The 25,092-nt window shown below is 38.4% G+C and overlaps 1 protein-coding gene across 1 annotated transcript; it reads right to left on the bottom strand.

The window, feature by feature from the left end:
* Nucleotides 1-11,409: 11,409 nt before the first annotated feature.
* Nucleotides 11,410-21,877, bottom strand: mst1ra (macrophage stimulating 1 receptor a). The gene is made up of 20 exons (XM_068594210.1): nucleotides 20,672-21,877; nucleotides 19,129-19,305; nucleotides 18,777-18,896; nucleotides 18,067-18,237; nucleotides 17,107-17,273; nucleotides 16,835-16,964; nucleotides 16,586-16,719; nucleotides 16,297-16,470; nucleotides 16,056-16,155; nucleotides 15,615-15,845; nucleotides 15,323-15,469; nucleotides 15,061-15,223; nucleotides 14,798-14,887; nucleotides 14,348-14,557; nucleotides 14,171-14,251; nucleotides 13,893-14,074; nucleotides 13,697-13,806; nucleotides 13,102-13,267; nucleotides 12,882-13,018; nucleotides 11,410-12,752 (listed from the first exon to the last, which is right to left on the bottom strand). Exons 1-20 carry the CDS (start codon nucleotides 21,875-21,877, stop codon nucleotides 12,521-12,523), a joined length of 4,128 nt encoding a protein of 1,375 aa, XP_068450311.1. The 3' UTR covers nucleotides 11,410-12,520.
* Nucleotides 21,878-25,092: the final 3,215 nt, after the last annotated feature.

The raw sequence follows: 25,092 nt of genomic DNA, 5'->3' as shown, positions 1-25,092 counted from the left end.
CCTTCTAAGGCGACAGAATATATGCAGGATCCCTACTTGTCATTATTTATTAGCCTTTGCTCACGTAACGTTTTTACCACATCTAATTCGGTGGAAATTAAAATATCTCTGACAAAAGAAAGCTTTCTTGGTGCTCTAATTTGATTTATATCTGTTGATTTTATCCACGAGAAAGCTTTTCAGTCTGTCATACAGGAGAAGCATACGCAAATACAGAATCTGCGTCACAAAGCTCGCAGGCAGTACCTCACTGTGCTTCTCTGAAACTATCAATGCTCTGCTCATCCTTATGTTACCATGGCTGCATCTAGTTTATCCATTTGTAAGTCTATGAATGGACTCGAGTGACTCCCCTGCTTCACTGTTTCAACATGTAATGAAATCCCTGCCAGCCCATGTGTTTGTATGCATGTATGAAAAAATATCCCGAACTCACTTTCTCAGAGCCAGAACTGACATGAATTGATTGTGGTGCCGTTCCCTTGTTTTAGGAATATTCTAGCAATAGTTCATTTTTCTTATATATATATATATATATATATATATATATATATATATATATATATATATATATATATATATATATATATATATATATATATATATACACAAATAAGAATACGGTATACAAATGTTTTCACGAAATAGGATTCATTTTCATTTTCCCCCAGTGCAGGATTGGCCCTGAAATCTTATTCTGACCAAAACATTTTTTCACCACGTTCATGTTCTCAAGCTTGTAAAAGATGAGTCAACTTATAGTTCAACTTAGTTGTCATAGAAACCAAAACCAATAGTCATGGGGGTCTGTGATGGAAACCTTTGAAGGACTGAATGCTTCTCACATGCATCAGCGGAGACCTTGACAGCTAGAAAGCAAGTTTCTCAGGAGATTTTAAAGGTTGCCGAAAAAAACAGTTATACAATTATACAATGTGACACGTCATGAATGATAAAAGTGAATGCACAAACATAAAAAAAACACAAAATCATGGCTGTCAAAATTCTATCAGAATAATACAACTGGATAAATCACGTAAAAGAAGGTTTCAGCAACAGAAAAGTGCTACATCATAAAATATTTAAAATGCAACAAAGGATTTTGCAACATGGAGGTCCTTCAGAGTATTGATACAGCACCAAATATCAATTTAACGAGTAATATTAACTTGAGCAGAGAATGAGTGTTGCAATCTGAGCTGTTCTTTGCTGTATTGACATAGTCTGGGCAGGTATGTTTTTAGTGATGTTCGTTCACGTGAGCTTGCCACACTGGCGAGCTCATAAGTCAGGTGCAGCTAATAATGATCTCCCGAAGCGTTGCACACCCTCCAGTTCCCCCTCATTTAAACGCTGTTGGCCTTCTGGGCTGTTAGCACCATGAGCTGCGAGCCACCGGCTCAGCAGTCATCTTGATGAGAGCCGCTGAGAAGCAATAGAAATGCTCCCAATCTTGTATATCGCAACTTTACGTATTCACGAATCAATTTTGAAATATTTTTCAAAAACATAACATAATGCCGACTTATGGAGAAAAAGATTCTATTTCAAGTTTTATTGGCTTTTAAACATTCCTTCAACATGCAGTATTTTACATAGACAAGGACATTTCTGGAACTGAGTGAAATTGTATTCTTTCACTTTTTGGAGTTGTACCCACATGTATGATTGCACCTATTATAAGTTACTTTGGATGCCAACTAAATACATGGCATGTAATACAATTTTAGAATGCCAACATTTGTGTCAGTGTTTGTTTTTTTTAAATTCTGCTGCTTGCTTGAGTCGTTTATTAAGCCTTTACTAGTGAACACTATATGTATAAAAGAAAACATCTATTGTGATAGTAAAACTGCCGATAGTGTTCTGTAGATCTATAATAGTGTCACTGTTTCTAGAAAGACTGAGAATGGTATTTTAATAACCCCCATTCTTGGAAATATGGAAGAAATCTCAAAAAGCAAATAAAACCCAAATTAAAGCTGAGTGCAAACATGTGTTGTTTTAGGGAATTTGGATGGATTGGTCCGTTAAAGGGTACATCATCTCAATAATTGTGGAAGTCATGCAGATTTTCCCTGTTTTTGCCTCAGTGTCACAGATGATACCCTCACACTTCAAGCAGAACATTTGGTGCTCTTTGAGGTTACCATAGCTACCACAACACAGCAAGACCGGATGTCCATAATGTTGATCAGCTTGTAACAGGTGGCGTATCTCTGAAGTCTGTGTCAAAGCAAACACAACAATCTACTTCATTGTGAAGAGAAATGAGCTTGTAAAATATTCTGTACAACCCGAGTCCCCAACTTTTAATTTAATGTCTTAGCACAGTAGAAATATCATATTTCAAAGGTATTTGTATTGACTCGTGCTCTTGGGACGAAGCAGCAACACATACATGAACGTTTTTCAAAGGTTTCACATCCTTGTAATTACTGTAGCGTCTGTGCTCATGTGGAAAGGCAATTTATCTGCGTTCTCTTGTGTTTCAAAGGTTATGAGGTCTGCACCGACATTTAACCACCCTCCTATTACCTTTGAGCTCAATTTGATCCCACTCAATGTTTAACATCTCTAAAAAAAAATGGTTGACATCATTTTTTTTTGCTGCACATTTCATGACTTTTCTTAATTTAATGAGGACAACTGGGTAAACATAAAATTAACATGATGATATGTTTTCAATGTCTTGTACACATGTTGTATGCATCGGTGTTCTTCAGGGTCAATTTGACCCCACCCTGTGTTTCACTGTGTAAAACATATAAGAAATATCAACATTTTACACACATTGGTTTTGGTTGTTTGGGATGATATTGAGCTCACTATAACACACAATTGTATAATCTTCAGAAAGTGTTATGGCCTTAACCTTACACAATCTGTGTGTGGTGTTCAGGTATACGACCCGTTTTCCCATTTTCATTTTTTATTAAAAGAAAAATTATACGATTCATTCTTTTTTCAGACTCACCAGCCTAGCTCATTTTCTGTAAAGAACATAAATCAGAAGATATTTTCAATGACCACACACTGTACACCCCCCCTACACATGTGCATTACATACAAGGTGTTTGGGTCTTCCTCTGGCCAAGCTTACACAGCTGTGTCTGTGTGTGTTTTGTTTTTATGACTCTGCAGTGTCCGCACAAGGTTGCAACGTTGTTGATAAATTCAAGCACTGACACCTGTCTGCTCTCACATTCCCGCACATTTTAGCCTCTGTCTAGCGAGAACCAATCTTTATTTGCTCAGACTCCATCCCAGCTGCAAATGGTGGGGTGGGAGCTTATGGTTGTGTACATCATGTATACAGTAGTGTAGACAAAAGGCTGGAGTCTACCTTCTAATAATATGCTGTTCATATTCTTCCAAACTCATTTTAGTGACTTTGTTTTTTTTACGATCTCACACAAACATATTTGCATTCATAGCACTTAGTGTAGCGTAGACCAATCCTTGACACGATGCTCAAATTTACTTTTTTTTTAATAGTTTAAAAAAAAACAAAAAAAACTGTCATGTGTTCCTTACTGATGTAAGAAGCCTACTCAATTTCTGATATCGTGTTTGTTTTTCCTGGGGTTAGATTGACCCCGAACATAATTGCTTATTCTTTATTTTTTAAAAGAGCTATGCCTGTCGTCAACAAACAAACATAAAGTACCTGACACTTAAACTTGGGAAACAATATCCATTATAATAATTTTCTGTAGGTTTAAATTGCTGGGGTCAAATTGAGCCCAAGGGTAAAAGATGTTAGTAGATTTGAAAGTAACAGGAGGGTTAATGAACAGTGGTACTCTTTTGCCCAACGATGCAAAACTATTACGCTGTTACACTGTTACATCCACACTTTAGAAAAATAGCTTTTGCTGATGAGAGGAATGGAAACATTGCATTTCTTTGTGAAACAAAGACTTAAATCACACAGTTTCTGCTTGTTTAATATTAAGACGTACTTTTGTACTGTGAAAATTAAAGGGATTCTACCTTTAAGTATGTTGACAAATCGGTTTAATGGTCACTATTGATTACTTTCTAAACACTAATGTATCATTCATCAATAAAGAATTTTAAAAAGTCCAAATTTAAATGCCTCAAAGGATTTTTACATCCCCGTATGAAAAAAACTGGGCTGATGCTGATTCTCATGAGAGATGTGGGTCACTACCTTATCTCCATAAAAAGGATGAGCCAAATATGCAATTCAGTGAGCTAGTGAACAAAAAGTACGTTTTCAATGTATCCACAGTAAAGTATTCACTTTGAGGCGTACACAATATAATATTCCTTGAATTAATCATGGGAAGATATGACCCAGTGTTACTCACATGAATGAATGTTATTTTCTGGAGCGTGTGTATCGCTCTTGCACACTTATTTTATTCATTACCCTGACACAAAAACACACATGTGAAAATTATGAATAGATTATAAAACAGCCATAAAGCCGTTTGCTAATTTTCAACCATATCTGTATGCCTTCCTACACACCGCTGGTATTAAATGGTGGTTGTCATGGCAACAGGCTCCCAAGCCACAACAGGGCTTTTGGAAGACAAATACAGATCAGCATTACAGAGAATCTCACATCCACCTTTTCTGTCAACCAACCTGTCTAAACCCCACCAACCACAGCTTACATGATTGTTTATTGCTCCTCTCATTGAAGACACGACGACGTGTCTGCTAACATTAGCGACACATGGGCTTGTTGTCACATGTCACAGAATAACGTGCACATGTATATCGTTGTTTGCGCCATAGGGATGGGTGGCACGGGGTTCCTTTAGTTTCTAGAACCCTGGGTTTCCTTTGTGTGTCGATGGATTTCCTCGGGTGCACCAGTGTCCCACCAGTTGATGTCCTGCTGAAAGAATAAGTTTTAACGTCTTACAACATTTTTAATTATTCTCAGGAGTTGGAGGGGGTGGAGCTTAAGTGTGAGTTTAGTTTAACTGAAATGAATAACAGGTCGAGAAAGATAACGTAATTTGGAAAGATGTAAATGTTTTAACATTCTGATACACCTTCTCACTGCAGGTTGCAGGCATCCAAAGTTAGCCAAAGTTCGACTAACCTTACTTCTTTTGAGGGAATTGTTGATATTGAACATAGCCACTGTAGCTGAAACCACAAGGTAGCCGGTTAGATCACTGTTCTCCCCATAGTTTGCATGTCAAAGTGTCCTTGAGCAAGACACTGGACATCTTAATTATTCAGGATGGGTGAAATGCAGAGAATAATTTTCCCATGATGAGATTAATAGATATACATCTAAATAAATACATAAATTATAGGTAAATAATATAGTTATCAGTTGAACAGTTTCAAGGAAAATCTGATGTTTGTTTATAACTTTGTTGTATTGATCCCAGAAATGTCTCTAACCTAAACCGTCTGGTTTGAAGCTGTATTCGTACATCTTGGGAAATAAAAACAAATGCATGTGTAATTATGCCCATGCATATAAAAACTAAACCCAAAGATACAATGGAACTCAATCTCTTATATTCTTTCGACCCTATAGTAATTTACTAAAGTTCAGAACTCATGAAACTCGTCATACTCAAACTGAGCTTTGTCGAATGGTTGGTGCCTCAGTAACTGGTTTTGGTCAATGTGCCTGAGGCTACATAATATGACACGGACAGGAAGTGACTGAAGGTTTTGTCCATCACAGAACACTCCAGGCACTGAAACCCATCACACACTGTGGAGCTGTTCCCAAAGCTGGGGCCGAGTGTGAAACTAAAAACTTGACAGAGCTTCGGCAAATGTTGATGTGTTATTTTTTAGAAACCATTGTTACTGAGGAGGACGATAGAGGAGGAATTTCTCCAGCTCGTGTTGAACTTACTAAAACCTCTCCGTGCATTTGAGACCTCTTTGCAGTGGACACGATTATTATCATTCATTGTTACATTTGTTTGTATTTAATATATGTCACTAAAGCGGGGAAATTCATATTGGCAAATACATGTACTTTATTTGACCAGGATAATCCAATCAATCACAATACTGCTTTCCAGAAAATCAAAAATGCAAATATTATTATTAATACTATTATTAAAACAGACAATAAAATCACAAATTTCCAGTTTTACAAAGTGATCAAGTTTACTGGTGTCCAGATAAACCAGTTAAAAATCTGTTTTTAAGGCCAGTAATAACTCGCTCTAATAAGAAAGCTTTGGTTGTTTCAGAAAGTTAGAAATAAAAACATCACTGTGAACTTATTGTAGTGGTTTAATTTCCTGGCTTAATCATCAAAAAAAATGAAGACGAGTTAACTTGTGGTTACCTTGTATTTGTTAAAAAGTGACTACATGTCCCGTCTAGTTTAGTTGAGTGGAAGTCCGACTCCTAATGCAATGGAGGCAAGATGTACCTTATAGCGCTTGTTCTTGAAACTTGTGAGGTCTTACATGAAAAGACGTTTCATCCTTTCCACTGCAATATTATTGACAAGAAAAGCCTCAGAAACTATATATTTGTCGGCAGGTGGTGTATTGCAGTCCTTGACTGAACAAATCAATTTTGTCTTCTACATCTTATCTTATTTTCAGGTGTGTGTAAATAATTAATTATTGCGCCGGCTCATGCCAAAGTAATGTGTGCAAAGTAGAGCATAGCTGTGGGCACATAGTCCATACTGGAGGTTGGTATGTCAGCACAAACCACACAAGTATGCTTCTTATCTCACTATGTGGACAGTCTTGTGCATATTACATGTTATATTTAGAGGTTTCAGACAAGACTGCTTACTTTCAACATTCCTTTTTCATCAAACTACTTGCTCAATTTACAGTTTTACTGTCAACATCATTACAGTAAAGGTACTTTACACAGGTAACTGTGTGTTACTTTAAAAAAACAAAAAAAAAACAATATAACAGTATAGTTGTGGATTTGTTAAATAAGAGCCAAGCTGATGAGCAACAGTAATGAATTGAATTGAATGGCAGCTGGTATTGTCCTCCTCCTAATTTCAGATAAACAAGCTGCATCTGGTTGTTTATGTTTGACTGACTCTCCTGCAGACAGTGAATACCTAATGTTGCCTTATTTAACTTAACCAACCTGCCTTTCTGGAACTTGATAACAAGGGAAAGCCAGCAGCGTGCCATGACTCATTTGAATTTTACCCTGTCCCCCAAAAATACAACAGACTGAAGCAGTATCCATAAACAAGAGGCGAAAGCATAACTTTTATTACCAACACATAAACACAATTAGTAACCAGGACAGTTACATCGCAAACCAACCACTATGTAATCCAAAAATGATTATGCCTAAAAACAAGATGCCTAAAAATGAGATTCCTAAGGACATAATTTTCCATTAGTGTTGTCTTTTGTGGATGTAATAAAACAAAAAGTAGTAGTACCAGCATTTCCAAGTATTTTAAAACTACCTTCAAGTGGTACCAACATGAAATAATTCCAGCTCCACAGCTCCTGACAGTGGTAAGAAAGCTAAATCTCATTTTATTTACATTGTGTAGGTGCAGTGATTGTACACATACAAAAAAAAAGTTCTACCAATCAATATGAAAGCAAGTTATAACAATGAACAATCCTTCAGGGTCCTGGGCTCCACCATCTCCCAGGACCTAATGGGAGTTCCAAAAAAGATGCTATCTAGTCTTTTCTCTGCTTGTCTTTCAAAAGGAAACCGGCAGGTAGCATCACTGCAGACCATCACATCCTGGACACAACATGTTCGAACTCTGCTGCAGAATACTGGACACCAAAACAAACAGACACAAACACAGTTTCTTCCTGCCGGCCATTACTCTGATGAACCGTTAACATCGGTCTACACCAATGCCAGGAAAACCCATGTGCAGTTACACTTCATGACACCAAGCATCCACTTCACCACTGAATGATATATAGTTTAAATACTTACTGTGATATTGTCACGATCAATACAAATTTAAGCATGTCTGTAAACACTATAAACTGTCATATCCAGCTACCTCATGTATGTAAAGAAACATGTTACATTAATCATTCCATGTTTAATCCCTCACCCTTTGCACCACGGGTGCTGACCTGTTTGCTCATTAGAAGTTAATCTATAAGTCGGCACATTAACAACGGCAATGTTGACTTAAAGTTTATAGCCTGAACGTATTTGCCACACGTTTATTTGCTCATTTGATAACATAATCAATACGTCGGACATATTCCGCCTGTTGCGTGTATAACATGAATCTTTGCAGCAACAGTGTGCATTTGTAAACTGTAAATTACTCTTGGCATACTGATAACAAGATGGATGATGGAAAACTCTTAACAAATACAGTTAGCTATGTGCCTTATGTGGCCTTGTGCCTCTAAAGCACTTTCATTGCTCTGTAAAATTTCTGTTTGCCTTTCAATATAATCCCATCTGTGGAGACACATTCACTCAGAGAGCAGAGACAGGAACAAACATAACACTTCTCTCTATCTGTGACCTCCCAGCTCTTCATCCTCCCTCTGAATGCAATGCAACAATGGAGAAGAGCAAAGGAGATGGAGGAAGATTGCCTCACTATTCATGTATCTACTGATGGTACACAAGCTCAAGGACAGCAGATTCAATTCAGAGAACAAAAGTGTGAGAAAAGCTACAAACCCACTTGCAAGATATTTCACACAGGAAGTTAGGCATTTAAGCAAAAACTGATTTTGCCCATTTCTTAAGAAAATACTGATTACAATTATTTATTTTATGACGAGAATGCAAAATGACAGATATGCTAAAGGTTGGATTTTCACTAAATACACAAGCGGCAAACTTAATGTTAACATGTAATTATAGTGTTGTTGAAGATGTTTTGTATGTGAAGTTTGTCTTTTATTGATAATCTTATTGACATGTATTGAATTTAGAATTGTTTTGTTAATATTTTCAGTTTTCTTGGTACATTTGTTGACGAATGATCAAATATCCATTCCTGTCTTCCTCTGCAGACTATTTCATAACAAACTGAGAGACCCCGAGCAACGTTGAAAAACTTCAGCCTGTAAATGCATATAGTTAAAAACACCTGCCAGGAAAGGCTCAACATCAGTGAATCGTCTTTTTTTCTTTCTTACTCCTCAAGCCAGCTTATACCTAGTGGTGCAGAACATCTGATGCCTGTTATTACCACTTATAGTTTAAGCTTCAACATGCACAGATTGCAAAAGTTCACTCAATCAAAACTGAACAGTCATCTTTAGAAATGCAAAAGCAGTGTTCTATTTACATAATGTTATCACTGGAGTAAAACAATTACACTTTTCTAAGGTCTTTACACCACATATTTATATTTAAGAATTACATTTTGAAAGCTATAATGAGAGTGTGAATTCACTTCCTAATCTCGTGTTCTTCCGTTTAGTCTGCTGAGGACATATTTGCATAAGTCTTGACTGTAAACAGCGAGCCACAGTTTCTTTCCCCCTGTCCAGTTTGTCATGGATCACACAACAGCTGCTGTACGATATTTGCAGTTTCGCAGATCTCAACCGAACCCTGCTTCAAAACCGGGGCAGTGTGAAATAAAAGTGTAAAATATTTATAAATATATACACTTGAAGACAACAAAAGGAATTTTAGACTAGACACTTTAGGGATCAGCTCTCAGCTTCAGTTTCAGTGCAGCTATTCCCCCTCACTGTGCTACTGGGTTTAGATGGGTAGTGTGTGTGTGTGTGTGTGTGTGTGTGTGTGTGTGTGTGTGTGTGTGTGTGTGTGTGTGCACTCGTCTGTGTGTGTAAGTCGGGGAGGGACGTATGTGGGGCTTCTGAATAAATACACCTGAGACTTGGTGTAGGTGCTCAGGGACTCTTGTTATAATCAGGCTTTTCTTTTGACACATTGATGTTGGTTCAGTCATTCTTCAATTAAAGAGGTTTTCAAGTTGCATCATGGGAAGTGTGCGATCCTATGTTTTTGAAACTTGACGCATGCTAGGGACTATTACTCAGGATATCATTGGCCTCTGCTGCATTCATTTTGACAGTTGTTTTGTTTGAGGTGTCCCTTGCTAATGCACCAAGTTGATTACGATGTACATACATTGACTAACCTTTCAAGCTAGTTATAGACAAGAAGCTAGGAAATTTGGTTATGGAATCTATACCTAAAAAAATCACTTGTGCTTACTTTCTCCCTTAAGATAATTCGCAGTATAACCGTGTCAAACCTGTTTTCTGCATTGAAATCAAATCCTGAACAGGAGCGGAACATTGTCACTAAAAAACAAAAAAAAAGTAAAACAAATTAAATTATTAAAATCGTAAGAAAAGTAGATTCATGGTCAACACAGATGAAACATATTGTTTTAATGCTACTGCGCTGTTTTTTCAGTGTTACCTTTTTACCCAAAGCCGATGCCAGGCTTTCTTTTTTCTTTTGAAATTTTTATTTCAATGCCAGTCTGCGAGTTTTATGCCAAATTGTATTTGAAATGCCAATCACTTTATTCAATCCCAGAGGCTGCCCAATTATGAGATCACGATGACAAGTTAGAGGACAAATCTGTACAAAACAGGACTTCCTTGAAATATTTTATTATTATTTTATTATATGGCAGAAGCCTTAACTGCCTCAATGTGTTTTGTTTCCATGAGTTCTTCTTCATCATATGCAGCCTAGAAAAACTCAACAATCTGAATCATCCCCTTGGGGATTAATCAAGTATCTATCTATCTATCTATCTATCTATCTATCTATCTATCTATCTATCTATCTATCTATCTATCTATCTATCTATCTATCTATCTATCTATCTATCTATCTATCTATCTATCTATCTATCTATCTTAAATAAGTTCTGGCAGTATTGAAAGAGCAGGTGCTTCAAATTGCATCCTGCGTATGTATTTTCCATTGCTTAAATAAAAGCAAATCTCAAATGCAATGGTAGTTAATAGCAAATAATATCCATAATGTTTCTATTCGGTATCTAGCTGCAAACATTTCCTAATTTTCAAATCCATAATCATTACATCATTATTGCAACCATTTCAGTACCTAAAAACAAGGGATACATTTTTTATATCCATAAATTATTCTTAGAGAGTTTTACAAATGCTAGATACACAGATTAGACAGAAGCTTGCAGTTGACATAACTCAGACCTCCAACAGTGTGTGTTTTTCCTCTCCTCCACCTGACCGAGAACAGGGGCTGTACTGCCTCCGACCTTTTGCTTTGATGATACACTTTAAAAGGATTTGTCTTGCTGTAGTGATCTGTAACAGTTATGAATAATGTTTGAGGTATAATTAATTTTGGAAAAGCAAGCTTGTTTGGATTTTTCTGAGTATAAATTCAGGATGAGGCTTGGAAAAACAAGTTTAGGAACACTTTAATTTGTTGAAACCCTTTACTTGACAAGTATCATGTACAATTGACCATTTGTAAAAAAAAAATAAAAAAAAATAATTAAAAAACAACCAGTCTACAGTGAAACCTAGAGCAAAGTTCTGTTCAAGCTTGGCAGGAAGGAGAGAAAATGCAGCAGTATACCAGAACCAAAGTTTTGAATTACCCCTGGTAGAAAGCTTGCTGGTCAACATCAATATTTTGTTTTGTCAAACCACACTGCATTGTCAGTCTGAAAAGAGAAAATCAGTGCGTGTATTCTAAAATCCCATGGATTGTTTCATTTGCTGTGAAGATCATTGTAATTACATGCAGAATTCAAGGAAAAATGCACAGTGTGGACTACATCGATTGAGTTGAAATGAAGGAATAAGTTTGTTCAGGTGAATATATTGCAGTTGTACTGTTTGTGTAACCCATTTGTGTTGAGCGGTCTGCAGTAATGCAGCAGCCATCCCTGCCGCAGCCATTGAAGCATGCTTAAAAAGGTTGCCCTCTAGTGATAATGATAGGTACTGGATGCGCTTCTAATCCTCGTTGATATCCGACCAGCACAGGCAGCTTGCTGTATGATTCTGTAGGTGCGGCGCTTCTGTCAGAGGATCAATGGCTTAAAATCTGAGAACATGGAGTAAATCTGCATCCAGTAGGATGATTTCACATGAACACGTCTTTTTGTATTAAGTCCACATTCTATGGCCTATATGAAGAGATATCATCTTTATAATATCCCCCATTCAGCAAGAAAATTGTGTAAAAAAAATAAATAATCTAATGCAATGGCTTCGAGACATATATTTCGGTAATAGCACATAGTCTCACCTAATCATTATCTGCAACTCTGAGAACAATTACACATTTTACATTCATTTTGTCACACTCCATTTTGCTACAAATAAAACGTGGTCACACGGATGGGGAACTTCCAGCGTGATTGTGTCTCAGATCCAATAAGAGTTTATTGTACCAACAGTGTCTTTTAATTCAGTAGCCAAATCTCCAATGTGCTCGGGTTTGTAGAAAAGAGCGACAATTTATATGAAGCATGATTGCATCCAGGTTACCTTGTCACTTCTCTTGTGCGCTTTTCCAACATTAATCCAGATCTTGCACTCCTATGACAGAGTCTTAGGACTTTGCACCTTCAGCTGCCAGCAAGACTGTCTGTGTCAAAGTCTGAGGCCTCAGCCTCATCTGCAGATGCAGTCAGGGAAGGGTAGGGCCGTGGCTGGTCTAAGTTGACATAGTTAACCTTAAGATTTATGTAGTGCTCTCCTTCTAGACCAGACAGGATGCGTTGCACTTCTGTAACGAGGCTATTGAAGCTAGGTCTGCACTCAGGCTCTGGGTCCCAACATGTCAGCATTATAGAGTAGCTGTGAAAGAAAGAAATGTCTTAATGAGTAAATGAGCAAGTATGTCAGTAAATATGTAAGCAGGGACGGCATTGTGAGCTTAACAATATTATATTTAAATGAATTACATCTGAGATAATGATGACTTACAGAGTATCCGGGCAAAACTGTGGCTGGGGAAGCCGACGCCCCTTTAACAAGTAGTGAGTTATGTCATAGGGGTCCACATTTGGATATGGGCTTGCACCTCTGGTCAACAGCTCCCACATTAGGATGCCATATGACCACTGGGAAACATAAATGCAATACATTGTAGAGATGTGATAGTTGTAACAATCATATTTTAGAAGACTGGATAAAGAACACTCACCACATCAGACTTGGTCGTGAACTTTTGTGTTTGCAAGCTTTCAATGGCCATCCACTTTACTGGAAGTTTTACCCGTTTGTGATCTTGAATGCTATAGTACTCCTTGTCATAGATGTCTCTTGCCATGCCGAAGTCAGCAACCTTTGCTGTGAATGTTTCATCGAGCCTGAACAGAGAAGGCGCCTTAGAAAACATCTATCTGACACTTCCTGTTAAGACTCAAGGTGTGCTCAAAAGGAAATTGGGAAGTGGAATGCAGAAAGAGTGAAACGTGTATTTAGCTATCTCCAAGATAGCCAAAAAGATATCGGGAAATGGTTTAGTGTTAAAGAAAAATACAAGCTGTAACTGTAATCTGGTCTATTTATACCCTTTATTTCCCTTTTACTAACTTTGTGAAGTTGTTTTTAAGGATTAATCAATGTATCAGATCAAATCATCAGTACAAACCAAGACTAGTATTTCTTGCCTACATTATATGAATAAAGATATTCCAAAATGTAAATACATTTTTAGAATACATCCCCTACTAGTGTGACGAAGCTTCTCCACAGACATGTCACAGGCCTGTAGTCAGTGTATGATTCACACTCACATGCAGTTTCGTGCAGCCAGGTCTCTGTGGACAAATTTTTTCTGGGATAGATACTCCATCCCCTTGGCAACCTGAAGCCCAAAGCCGATCAGGTCTTTCACTGTTGGGTTCTGTGAAGGACAAAGAAGTATCAAATAGCAAAAGCCCATGAACTGAAGCATTATAAATATCCAGAAAGCTTCATAGCACAATTTACCCTCTTTTCAGAGCGGATGAAGTGACGCACGTCTCCATGCTTCATGTACGGTAGAACCACCAGAGGGAGCCCTTCTTTAGGCAGCATGATGCCCAGCAGAGACAGTATGTTGGGGTGGTGGAAACCTTTCATGATGATGCCCTCTCTGAGGAACTGGTCCACCTCCCCCAACTCTGTGATCCCTGTACATACAACACAGATGGTCATACAGATTAATCTAGCAGCCAGAAGCTCATATGATACTGATTTAATTCATTTTAGAAAGGATATTCACATACTGTTCAGTGATTTGACAGCACAGTGGGTCTCTTGCTTATTGCTGTCTATTAGGTACCCATGATAAACTGTCCCAAAGTGGCCTGAAAAAGAAGAAAATGTGGTTATTGTGAATATTTGGTGCAAAAATATTCAAAGGAAAAAACAAAAACAACAGCTATAAAAGACGAGACGCTTACCTTTGCCAATAATCTGGCTATCCTCAATCCGGAGCATCTCAGCCGGGATCAGGACATCTTTGACTTCTTCAAGAAGTTCAGAGCTCAGACTGATCATGGAGAGGTTGTCCCGGGACATTAAAGGAATGGAAAGATGATCATTGCTGGCAGCGTACAATAAACCTGGGAAGGTCATTGCTCCTGAACCTGATGTTTGACTGGACAGATCCACTGCAGCACACAAGGGAACCACGTCATGACAATGTTAGACTCAACAGACCTTTGCATCTTTTGTTACATCTCTGACCAAACAGACGACAGTATGTGACACAATCTTCACTTACAGGAAGAAAAGTTAAAAGAGAGCATCCAATATGGATAAAACGGATGATGTTGAACATTGGAGGTGTTGATGTTGCATTTAAAGTGACAGTGAAATGGATAATGAATGAATATATTTGGATTTGTCACCTCGTCTGTAGTCACCTGTTGGAGAGACATCTGCACCGCTGCCCATTCGGTGCCGTGAAAGCATTGTTGACAAACGGTTTTCTATGTTGGCTAAAAGGATACACATGATGAATTAAATAACTGTCCACTAAACTATGAAAACATGCAGAAAAGTAAGTCAAAACGTCACAGATGGTCAGGTTAATAGTAAACAGACCATTAGTGCAGCATTAAAGTCTCATCACAATTGCAAGTGTTCTAGATTTTAGGATTACTTGACTTACCTCTCTTTTTTTTCTTCAAATGGATCATCACAAGTAATGCAAGGCCAGCACCTACTACCAATGCGGTAATAATGCCCATCACTATGCCCGCAATTACAGTGTTGATGTTGCTGTCATCGTTGACTACTTTACCCACAGCGGAAACTTCTCCATTAACGAACACCTACAGCAGTGGAACAGTTGATGACTCTCGCGAAATACATCCAAATGAGTACAAAGTTAATCAGGTTAATGTTGATGATTTAAAAGCAGACTCTCTCACCTGGACAGGCAATCCCTCGCTGGGAATCACCAGGCCTTTGGGTATCCTGCAGGTGAGCTCATTCAACAGAACCTTAGCATTGCAGTTCACACCCCCAATGGTCATTATGATCTCCATACATGAACTCACAGTATTCAGTTTTTTATGCTGGTACATTTTGGGGAAAAAAGAGAAGGATATTAATAATTGTGCTGTGTAAGTATTGTTGTGATTGAGATTTTAATTAAACAAAACTCGTTATGTAAATAGATGTGTGGAAAAACCGTAATAGTCAGGTGTGTACGTAACATACATGCAGTGAAACCTCCGTCTGTCCTGGTTTAAGAGGTAGTTCATTTTCATCATTTTCAAAGGGAATGATGTTGGCGTCCGGGTGGTAATCGAAACGTCTCGTCCAAAGATCTCTTCTGCCATCCATGTGAATAGAAATAACTCCTGTGTCAGATTTTTCTTCAGGCATTTCCTCCGGAAAAGCAGGGGCCAGGCATTCCATATACGTGGCATTACTTGTGCCGCTGCAGACCTTAAGTGAAAGAAGCACATTGTGAATTCTTTAAAATCACAACAGTATAAATCCAGTTTAATTTGAAACTGAAAGAATGAGCATGACTGGCCACTGCTGAAATAGTTAAATGAACTGGTTTGACAAGGTTTGAAAGTAAAGTAGTTTAATTGAATAGTGTACTGTCTACACACAGACATACACAAATAGAAAACCAAAATGGTAACTTACTCGTTCAAGAACTTTCATGTTGGGATTTTTGGAGACATACTGAACCACAGTTTTGTGGGCGGAGTCAAGATTCTGACCTTCTATCACCAGCTTGGAGCCACTGCATGTGAGTACAAATGAGCAATATGTTAATATGCGCAAACACTGTCTTATTAAGTTTAGGCAATGAAAGGTTAGCGTGATATCACTTCATTTGGAGTCCAATAATACGACATGAGCAGACTGGGATCAGTGTCCTAACCTTTGGAAGCTGCAATGAGGATGTACAGCAGTTATAGAAGGATTTGTCTTGTAGAAGAACGTCTTGTTGGTCGTCACTTGAAAGTTGTCAATGAAGAATGTCACCGGTACCTTTCCAACAGGTGCAGCAGCTGTGAGGCAGACGATCGAAGAATCCCCACTTCCTTCAGGAGCACTAAAAAGAAAAGAAATAAACCAAATGTGTATAAAAAACTTAATTTAAAAAGGGGTATCTGACCACAGTGACATTAATGTGTTAGAGACCTTAAGTCATAGGAATTCTTGCTCACCTTTGGATGTTGCACCTTTTGCCAGCAAAGACATCTCTCTGTGTCCCAGAATTAAGATATCTGCCCGTCAGTGTAACCAGCGTTCCTCCAAACATAGGTCCATAGTCGGGCCTGAGATCCGTTATGCTGGGCTCCTTTTTAGACAGAGGTGAAGGATGTTTTCACTTAACAATGTTACAATGCAAATAATGACCATACACATAGCTCATTTTAAAACGGGTTGAATTGCATGAATGTTATCATTCCCACCACAAACGACAAGCCAGGAATCTGAGCTGTGCCTTCAATTGAGTAGCGGCCCTCCACTTCGCCCTCGTGTACTTCCAGAGTGATAGTGAGGTTCTGGTTTGGTGTGTATTCCTGAATCTTGCATACTAGACTGTATTAAAGGAAACAAGGAACGACGTGTCTATGAATTCAAAAGATGAAGATATTACAACAGCTATTTAGACAGAAATGAACAGCAGTAAGTATTGCTATCAGACAGAAACATTTCCACAGAATTCATGTATGCTACTCACACTTCACAACTGCTCTTTTCAGGCAGCACGCTACACAAGGTCCCAGAGCCCACTGTGACGATGTGGGTTTTGCTGCTGATGATGGCGGGTTTCAGAGGAGACTGAAACTCCCAGCCACACAGTGTCACTTCTGTCTCAGCACCAGCAGCTACCATTTTAGGAAAAAACTGCAAAGGAAAGGATTTTTATCTGCAGCAATCAGCATCTCAGTGCAATCAGTACTATTTCTGTGATCGGTGTAACTTTATGACTCATAGGGCCTCATGCAGGAAACAATATGTAAACAAAATGTTCTCTTACTTTTGTTCATATCCATGATTTGTTCTTTTGTTTTGTTAGTACCCATTCAGTTTTGGAATTCACCAATGTTTTATTACTTTTTTAATGAACAGTCAAAAGCCCTCTTAACAAGATAAGGAAAAACATCTTGTTTTCACAGTCCACAAAATTATTTGTACAATGCAAAGACACACGTTTTAAATTTGTGGAAGATAAAAAAACAAACATTTTCATCATATTTAGAGTATTATATGTTTTAAAATAATAATTATTATTGGATTATTACAATTGTGGGTTGAATAAATACTTTGGATATCATTAAAATGTATTGTGCACATTCAGCATCTGAATGGTTTACATATTTCTCTTTGCTTTTTTGTGGCATCCCTTCTATTCTTTGCACACAGCACAACACCTGGCTGCTATGGCATTTTGGGGGGTGTTACCTATATTCCAGAAATGAACAAATCGTCTACACACCTACAATCTATGATCATGTGTGAGCCATCATCCAGCACACCAGGGTGAGAGCAAATTTTAACGTTTAAGAGCATTTGGTGTATCTGACATTGACTTCTCTTATTTATTTTAACAGAAAATATAGCAGACATTTAATAACAGGATGTTGCTGCATGAGACCATGACGATGCAGTGGCAAATCAGTTACACCTACAGACCTACCTGTGTTATCACAGGTGCACATGAGTCTTTGTTCAACGGAGAGGCACACTCATGCTGCCTCGAGCAGATTCCCGAACACCAGCCACAGTTCATGAAGCTCGGAGCCGTCAAACACATGGAGCATGTCATAAAATGTGCACACCCAGGTCCTGCAGAGGGCACCCTGAACATCTTGATGAACGAGAGAAGAAGATGAGGGTGGATTTAGCCAAACGTAACAGAGAAAAACAGTCATAAGGTAAGCAGGAAAACATGGATCCTCTCCCACAAGTCAACCCACTGTTCAAAAGCATTTAGGATTTATACTTTTAACACAGTTGAGCCTTCCTAAAGGAAGAACAGAATGTATCATGTGTCCTCAAGCTGATTATGGATGCAAAGTTGTTTGTACTTTATCTTCGTAGCTTTAACATACATGGGTGTTCTTTTGTTACTGATGTGGTTATAGTGCTTGGGGTCTGGCACTTGTGTAACATTTTGATTATGGCAGCTCTCACCACTGAATCCACTATCCAGTAGATTTGAAATCCTGTTCAATCAATTATCCACTGACAAATGTACACCTATTCTAGGTTGACTATATGTGTTTGCCATTTGGACTCTGGTGAAGACACAGTAAGGTTGAAATGTTGGTCTGTTTGCACTACTACAGGCTACAACCCCCCAAAACAGACAAGCAGCATACCTGTAGTAGATTTGACTAAATTTACCTTATTTCCCACTACAAAGAGAAGTGACTCGTTCGAGTACACGTCTGCTGTCCTGGACACTTGGCTTTCTCCAAGAGAGTAGTTGGCAAAAACAATAGGCCTGTACAGAGCAAGAATCACCTAAACCACACAAAACAGAGAAGTAATGTCACATGTATTTACATTTTATTGAGAGTCTTTTACATTTGATTGAGAGTCTTAAACTACACATGCTGGCTGACGTAATGTAAGAATAAAAATGTTATGTTTAGACATTTTAAATTAGGTTTATTGGGACCACTGAAGAAGACCCATAGTATAATACATTCAAACTGTAGAGGCACACCACTTAATTACTACGTTATGCTGCTACCTGTAGTATTCGGCCATCTGAGGTACCAAAGTGACCCAGCGTGTGATTCCCAATAGTGGTGACCAGAACAGCAGTGAAGAGGACGTCTCTCATGTGTCTGTTGAAGAGGTCTAGTCTGTAGTACGGCTTCGACACGAGAGTGGGTTTTTCGCTGCATGTGTTATTACCTCCAGAGCTCTGTGCAAGCAGAAGAAACACATACAGAGCAAGAGTGTTACTTTTTACATAAATACATCTGAAGAATCTGTCTTGGCCTGCATCCGTCTCCTGGGAAAGAAGTGCTCAGTCGCGTCGCCTCCAGTCATATAGTAACAAGCTGTAAGAGGAACAAGGTCATAAAACAGCAATGACTCCGGCTCCATATGTTGACTTTGTTACTGACCCTTAGGGCAGATCGTTATTGAATAAAACTGGACTTTCCATACTTGGTAAAGAGTAATTACTCAAAAAAGATATGTTAAAGGGTATGTTAAACTAATAATAAACATTCCACTGCAAGCAATTTAGCTGACGTGCCCCAACATGCCCCTATTTGCTTCCCGCCATTTGAAAGCTCTATATTCACGTCATTTGATCTTTTCCATCACTTCGTATTTCAACATTTGATGCTTGAATACAGATGGTATCCATTTTATTGAATTTTGCATACAGCTTTAAGATAGATTTATGAGTTTTCCATTTATCAAATACATGAAATATTATTTTCTCCCTACTCTTCACTTCTTCAATATTCTAACCATTTCCTACTCATATAACATGTGTAAAAGCCAGGCACGCACTGTCCCTCCCTTTGGAATTCCACTTTTTATCAGCAGGATTTATAACGTGTGTTTCTTGGCACACATTGCTGTAGGTGTGCACACTGCTGCAAGAGCTCAAAGGACACCATTTGAACTCCACAAAAGGGAAAAGACCACACCTTCATCATTTTGTCAAACACCACAGCCAAATGCTCGATTTCATGAGGATGTTTTGAACGTGAACCCAGCATTTTGTTGTAGGTTTAGATATAAACCACCTAGTCGTCAACACTTTTCTCCATGAGTAGCTAATCAGTGAACTGGTCTGAGCAGGATAAATCTAACGTAATCTAATCATTGAGTCTCTAATCTTGAAAAAAAACCTTTTCATATCAAAGCTCAGAAGAGTAAACCATTGCCACCCATTCACAGAGAAATACCGAAACTTAACAGAGCAGAGAAATGGTGTGGCAATGTGCAGGTCACTACTGACTCATCCACCCCTCCCTGTTCTCTAATGTGGTCTGCTCTCTCACACACCTTCATCAGAGTTGCCACGGCCCACAGACATACACGACTCCGGTAGACAAGATTTACTTTACACTATCGCGTATTGCTTAAGAGGACGATATGAAACATGCAGCTTAATGATAAACTACTTTGTTCCGGTCGCAGGTGACTCAATTACACAGTGTTTGGCAGAATAGGTCACTTCCTGTCCGGGCATAGGAGGACCTTTGCACTGTTCCTCTGCTCTGACGACAGTCTGGCATAAACATTTTTAAAAAAAGAGAGTTACTCACTTCATGTGGGCAGCTCTCACACGGCTGGAAGTGACAGAGACCTCGAGACAGCTGCTCTGGACCTGACTTGCAGCAAGCTTCCACACCTTTGTCTATCGCCTTGTTTACTTTCGCCAAAGAGAAGACACACAGGGCTGAGTTGTTTTGAGGTTCACCTTGTTCATTCACCTCTGCGAACACCCCATACAGAACGTCTTCTGCCACTGTGAACCTCAGCTCTTCTGCCAAGTCCTTCCCCACTCGCCCAAAGTATGCCGCCTGTAGCCCGTTATACACAATGTATTTGTAATCCTCTCGCCGTCTCCTCCTTCGCTTTGGTTCGTAGCGGCACTCCAGGACCACCTCTCTGTACATCCACACCTCGGGAATTCCTATCGGCAGTCGTCCAAGACGAGTCTGAAAAGCTGAGTTGCTCTTGGATGGGTTTTCTCTCTGCAGGGACAGGAAGTAGACATACTCCTTGGTGGAGAAGCTGTAGATGTAATCGATCTTGTAAGAATCCCGTAGACTTGGGAGCACTGTCAGGCCAGTCATGACCATATGAAAGCCATCTTCAGTTGAAAGTGGCCTTACCACTGATATTGACCTCCTTGGATACCTCCCTGCCACTTTGTCATTGACAGAGGATGCGACAAAGAAGAGTGTTGTGGCTGCCTGTTCGACGAGGATGACTTTGGTGCCGAGGGGGCTGGCCAGACAGTCTGGACAGCTAGTTGGAGAGTTTAGATTATTTTTGTATAAGCACATCGGCTCAGGCTGTGTAGAACCAATGTCAATGAAGTGACAGATCCCATGTTGAGTACTCCCACAAATGTACAAGTAGGGAGTGGGAAATGCAGAAACATCCAAAAGCAGAACCTCATTGTCTGTATCCACAGGATCTCCAGGATCTATGTCTATGTCACACACCAAACAGGTTTCACAGTCAGGACTGCCAACAGGTCCAGTTCTCACCTCCCATATTTTTTTCATTTCATAGTTGACTGCATCTATTGCGTTCTGACATGCAACGTACACGTCTGATCGATTCTCCTCCCAGTTCACAGCTATGTTCTGTATAGGTTTGTCTGCCTGGAAGTAAGGGAGGGAGTATTTTACAGTGAAATCCAGCTGCCTGGGTGGAGCGGAAGCACATGTGTGCTGTCCTAAGGCGGCTTGTGTTTGTATCCATATGCATACTGGCAGCAAAGAGGCCCAAGTGACCATCGCCACGTCACAGCCCACCGTTATTGAGTATCACCTACTTTCCTCAAGGAGAACATTCTGGAGAACCAGCAGGAGCTCTGTGAGAGAAAACACAGAAGGAATGTTGAGATTTTACAAACACAGAACAGTAACATGTGAATCTCTCATTCAACAGAGATTTCTTTTGATGTGGAATTGGATTCTGTAAACATCTTAGCTTGTTTAAACTGAGGAACTGAGGAAAGAGGTAAAAGTATCAACTGCGGAGCCCCATGATGGAGTAGATGCTGCTTTTTCAGACAAAATAGACTTGACAGGCACAGATATGATAAAGCTGTGAAACTTATTGGGCTGTAGAGCTGATGAAGCCCAGAAAAACAAGTTGCTAGAGACAAGATACAATCCAGTGAGGGCAAGACATAACTTGCTGCAACATGTGTGGAGTAACTATGGAAATGTTCAGGCCTCCAGAGCCATACACAGAATAAACAGAGAAATAGCTTAGTATAAGTGGTCAAAAAGTCAAAATTCATGTGACCTTCTTTTTGCAAATGATAGTAATCGCGTATCAGAATTTTAATAAACCATTATGCAATGGACAACTCTTTTTTTTCTAATGTTCAAAACAGAGAGTTTAGTCATTCATTAACGTGGACGTGGACCAACAACTACTCTAGACTTCTACCTTAACAAATGTAGGCTATTTAAAAATAAATCTTCTTACCTCACTTTGACAAGGAGTTAATGTCGTCGTGATTTGCCCAACTATCTCAAAATGTGAATTATTTGAGAGACAAATGTCCTGTGTTAGTGATCCATTCACTGACCCACAGCAGCTTCTCACCTGACAGCACCGAAGTCCCACTGGCACCGAGCTCACACTGATAATGAACGACAGTCTACAGATGAAAACAGGAGCTTAGACTCACCTTCAAAATAAAAGTGCTCCAGGACGGAGTCACCGTGGTGGGAGTGATTCATGATTAGTTTATAATACTTTTAGCAACCATCTCTAATAACATTTCTCATTTGATTTATGATTTATTACTTCTTTTTTTTCGATCATATTAATTGTTTTTCCCAGCAAAAAGTATTTTCACAGGAGTAGGCAAATAGTCTGAAAAGGGAGATGAAAGATGAATAAATCTATTTAAAAATAGAGGAACTAATTAGGCCATTGCATTCAAAATAAATGGTATGCATTCCAATGGCAAAACAGGATTTGTTGATATTACAAACTGGATTTGTTGATATGACAAGACCATGATGATATTACATATCTGTATAATTCTTGTAACAATTAAACACACAGATCATGAAAATCAGACCTCACAATTCACATAATGACATTAAAGTTCAAGTAACCATTGTTGAAAAATGTAACAACCATAAATCTAAGCAGAACTGTGAGCTTAGGTTTGAGTAAGCGTAACATATATTCACATTGTCCATATACTTTGTCATTGCATGAGACTTTTTTTTTTCTTCCTATGGAAACAAAATTGTATTCACAATTGCTTTATATTATACAGTTGGATTTAGCATACAAGCGTTATTACCAATTAGGAAAAATTGTTCTGGAGTAAGATTTCAAATGTATTTTGAAAATTGAAAACCGGAAATGCTATTGTCATTCTGACGCGCTTGACTCTAAAGACTCAAGCCGCACCCGCAACAAGGAAGTTTGAAATAATTGCGAAATCTGACTAAAAAGTATCCTCTTATTTTCCTTCCTAAGACTCATTTCATATCGCTAACTGAGTTTACACTTAAGCGTCATTGTGTCAAATTTAGTGGAAACACTTTCTCAACATTTGAAAATAGTCTGCTCTTGGCTACGCCTGTAGGATTCTTGCCAAGAAAGGCATTGCTTTGAGATGATGGAATGAAGTTACTCTTAAAATATAAGCAACTCTAGCCAGGAAGTTCTGAGAGGAATGTCTCCCCTCTTCAGTCACTTCACCTCACATGAAGCAATGTGACCTTTAACAGACAAATAAAAAGGACTTACAGAAAGGAGAAATAAATAAAAAAATTACCCATGTTGACCATTGAACTGCAACATTAAAAATGAGGCTATCCATCATCAAAACATGTCCAAATAGAAATATTCTCATTAGTAAAATAAAGCATTATACACCAAAAAGTTAAACATCTACTACTGAATCCAAAGGTCAGTAATCACCAGTCCGCGTTGTCGTATTCACTGCCCCAAATCATCAGAGAAAACTATAATAAGTAATGCAGAAGCAACATGTTGCACAACACAGAGAAAACAAACAAACTGTCCAAAAACAACAGTGTTAAGGACACCACATCCAGTCCTGTCCCTGTGTAACTTACTGCAAGCCTGGTTCATGTCACAGGGAGCAAACAAACAATTATTTATTATTATTATTATTATTATTATTATTATTATTATTATTATTATTATTAAACTATTATTATGCAGTTCAATGGGTCATGCAGCCTAGATTTATTTAGTCCATTCAAGGAATAGTTAGACCTTATTAAGTATTTCCAGAAATGTGTTTATGTCTGAGATTTAATTCCCAGAAGAAGTTTTAAATTAGTAAACCATAATATGATTATTTCTCGCTTTTGAAATGATCCAGGTTATGATTCGAAGCAGTAATTTCAGTGAATATTGAATAAAATTTTAGGTTTCTTGGAGATCTTGAAGTTGTTTGTTCCTCATTCACACACCACAATGAGACTAGAGTGGTCTGCCATAATTACTGCCTCCATTTGATACGCCATGATGAATAATCTCTTGTCACTCCTTTGCATGCAGAACTTTCTTCTGAAGGTTTGTTTTTGTGACTCCTCACCAGACTGAGATTGTTAAAAAGAATGACAAACATATGAAGCAATAGGGTTATTTATTCTTAGTCACAACGGAAATTTTAAAGAGCCCCCTCAGACATGCATTTAAAAAGATTGCTTTGATGAATAAGCAGGATATTATATCTGTCTTCTTCTTTTTTCAGCTATTTATTTTTTAAGTCTTGACTGCATCTATTTTTTAAGTACATACTTCTACCTCATTAAAAGAAAACCCAATCTATTCAAATGAAAATAGTGCTCATTTCAACAGTTTAACGCTGAAGACAATATGTATGTTACTTCACTGAAACGTCCCTCCTCAGTATTCCACAACGCTTCTGTAATTGAATACAATGAATGGCAGAGTATTTGTATTATACCAGACCAAATCTTAAACATGTAAAAAAAAA

This window comes from Clinocottus analis, unplaced genomic scaffold, assembly GCF_023055335.1.
Source record: "Clinocottus analis isolate CAN_PGR_092001 unplaced genomic scaffold, fCliAna1.0.p SCAF_3, whole genome shotgun sequence".
NCBI classification, from domain to species: domain Eukaryota; kingdom Metazoa; phylum Chordata; class Actinopteri; order Perciformes; family Cottidae; genus Clinocottus; species Clinocottus analis.
Note: the sequence above shows the minus strand (reverse complement) of the source record. Positions and strands in the feature narration are given on the sequence as shown.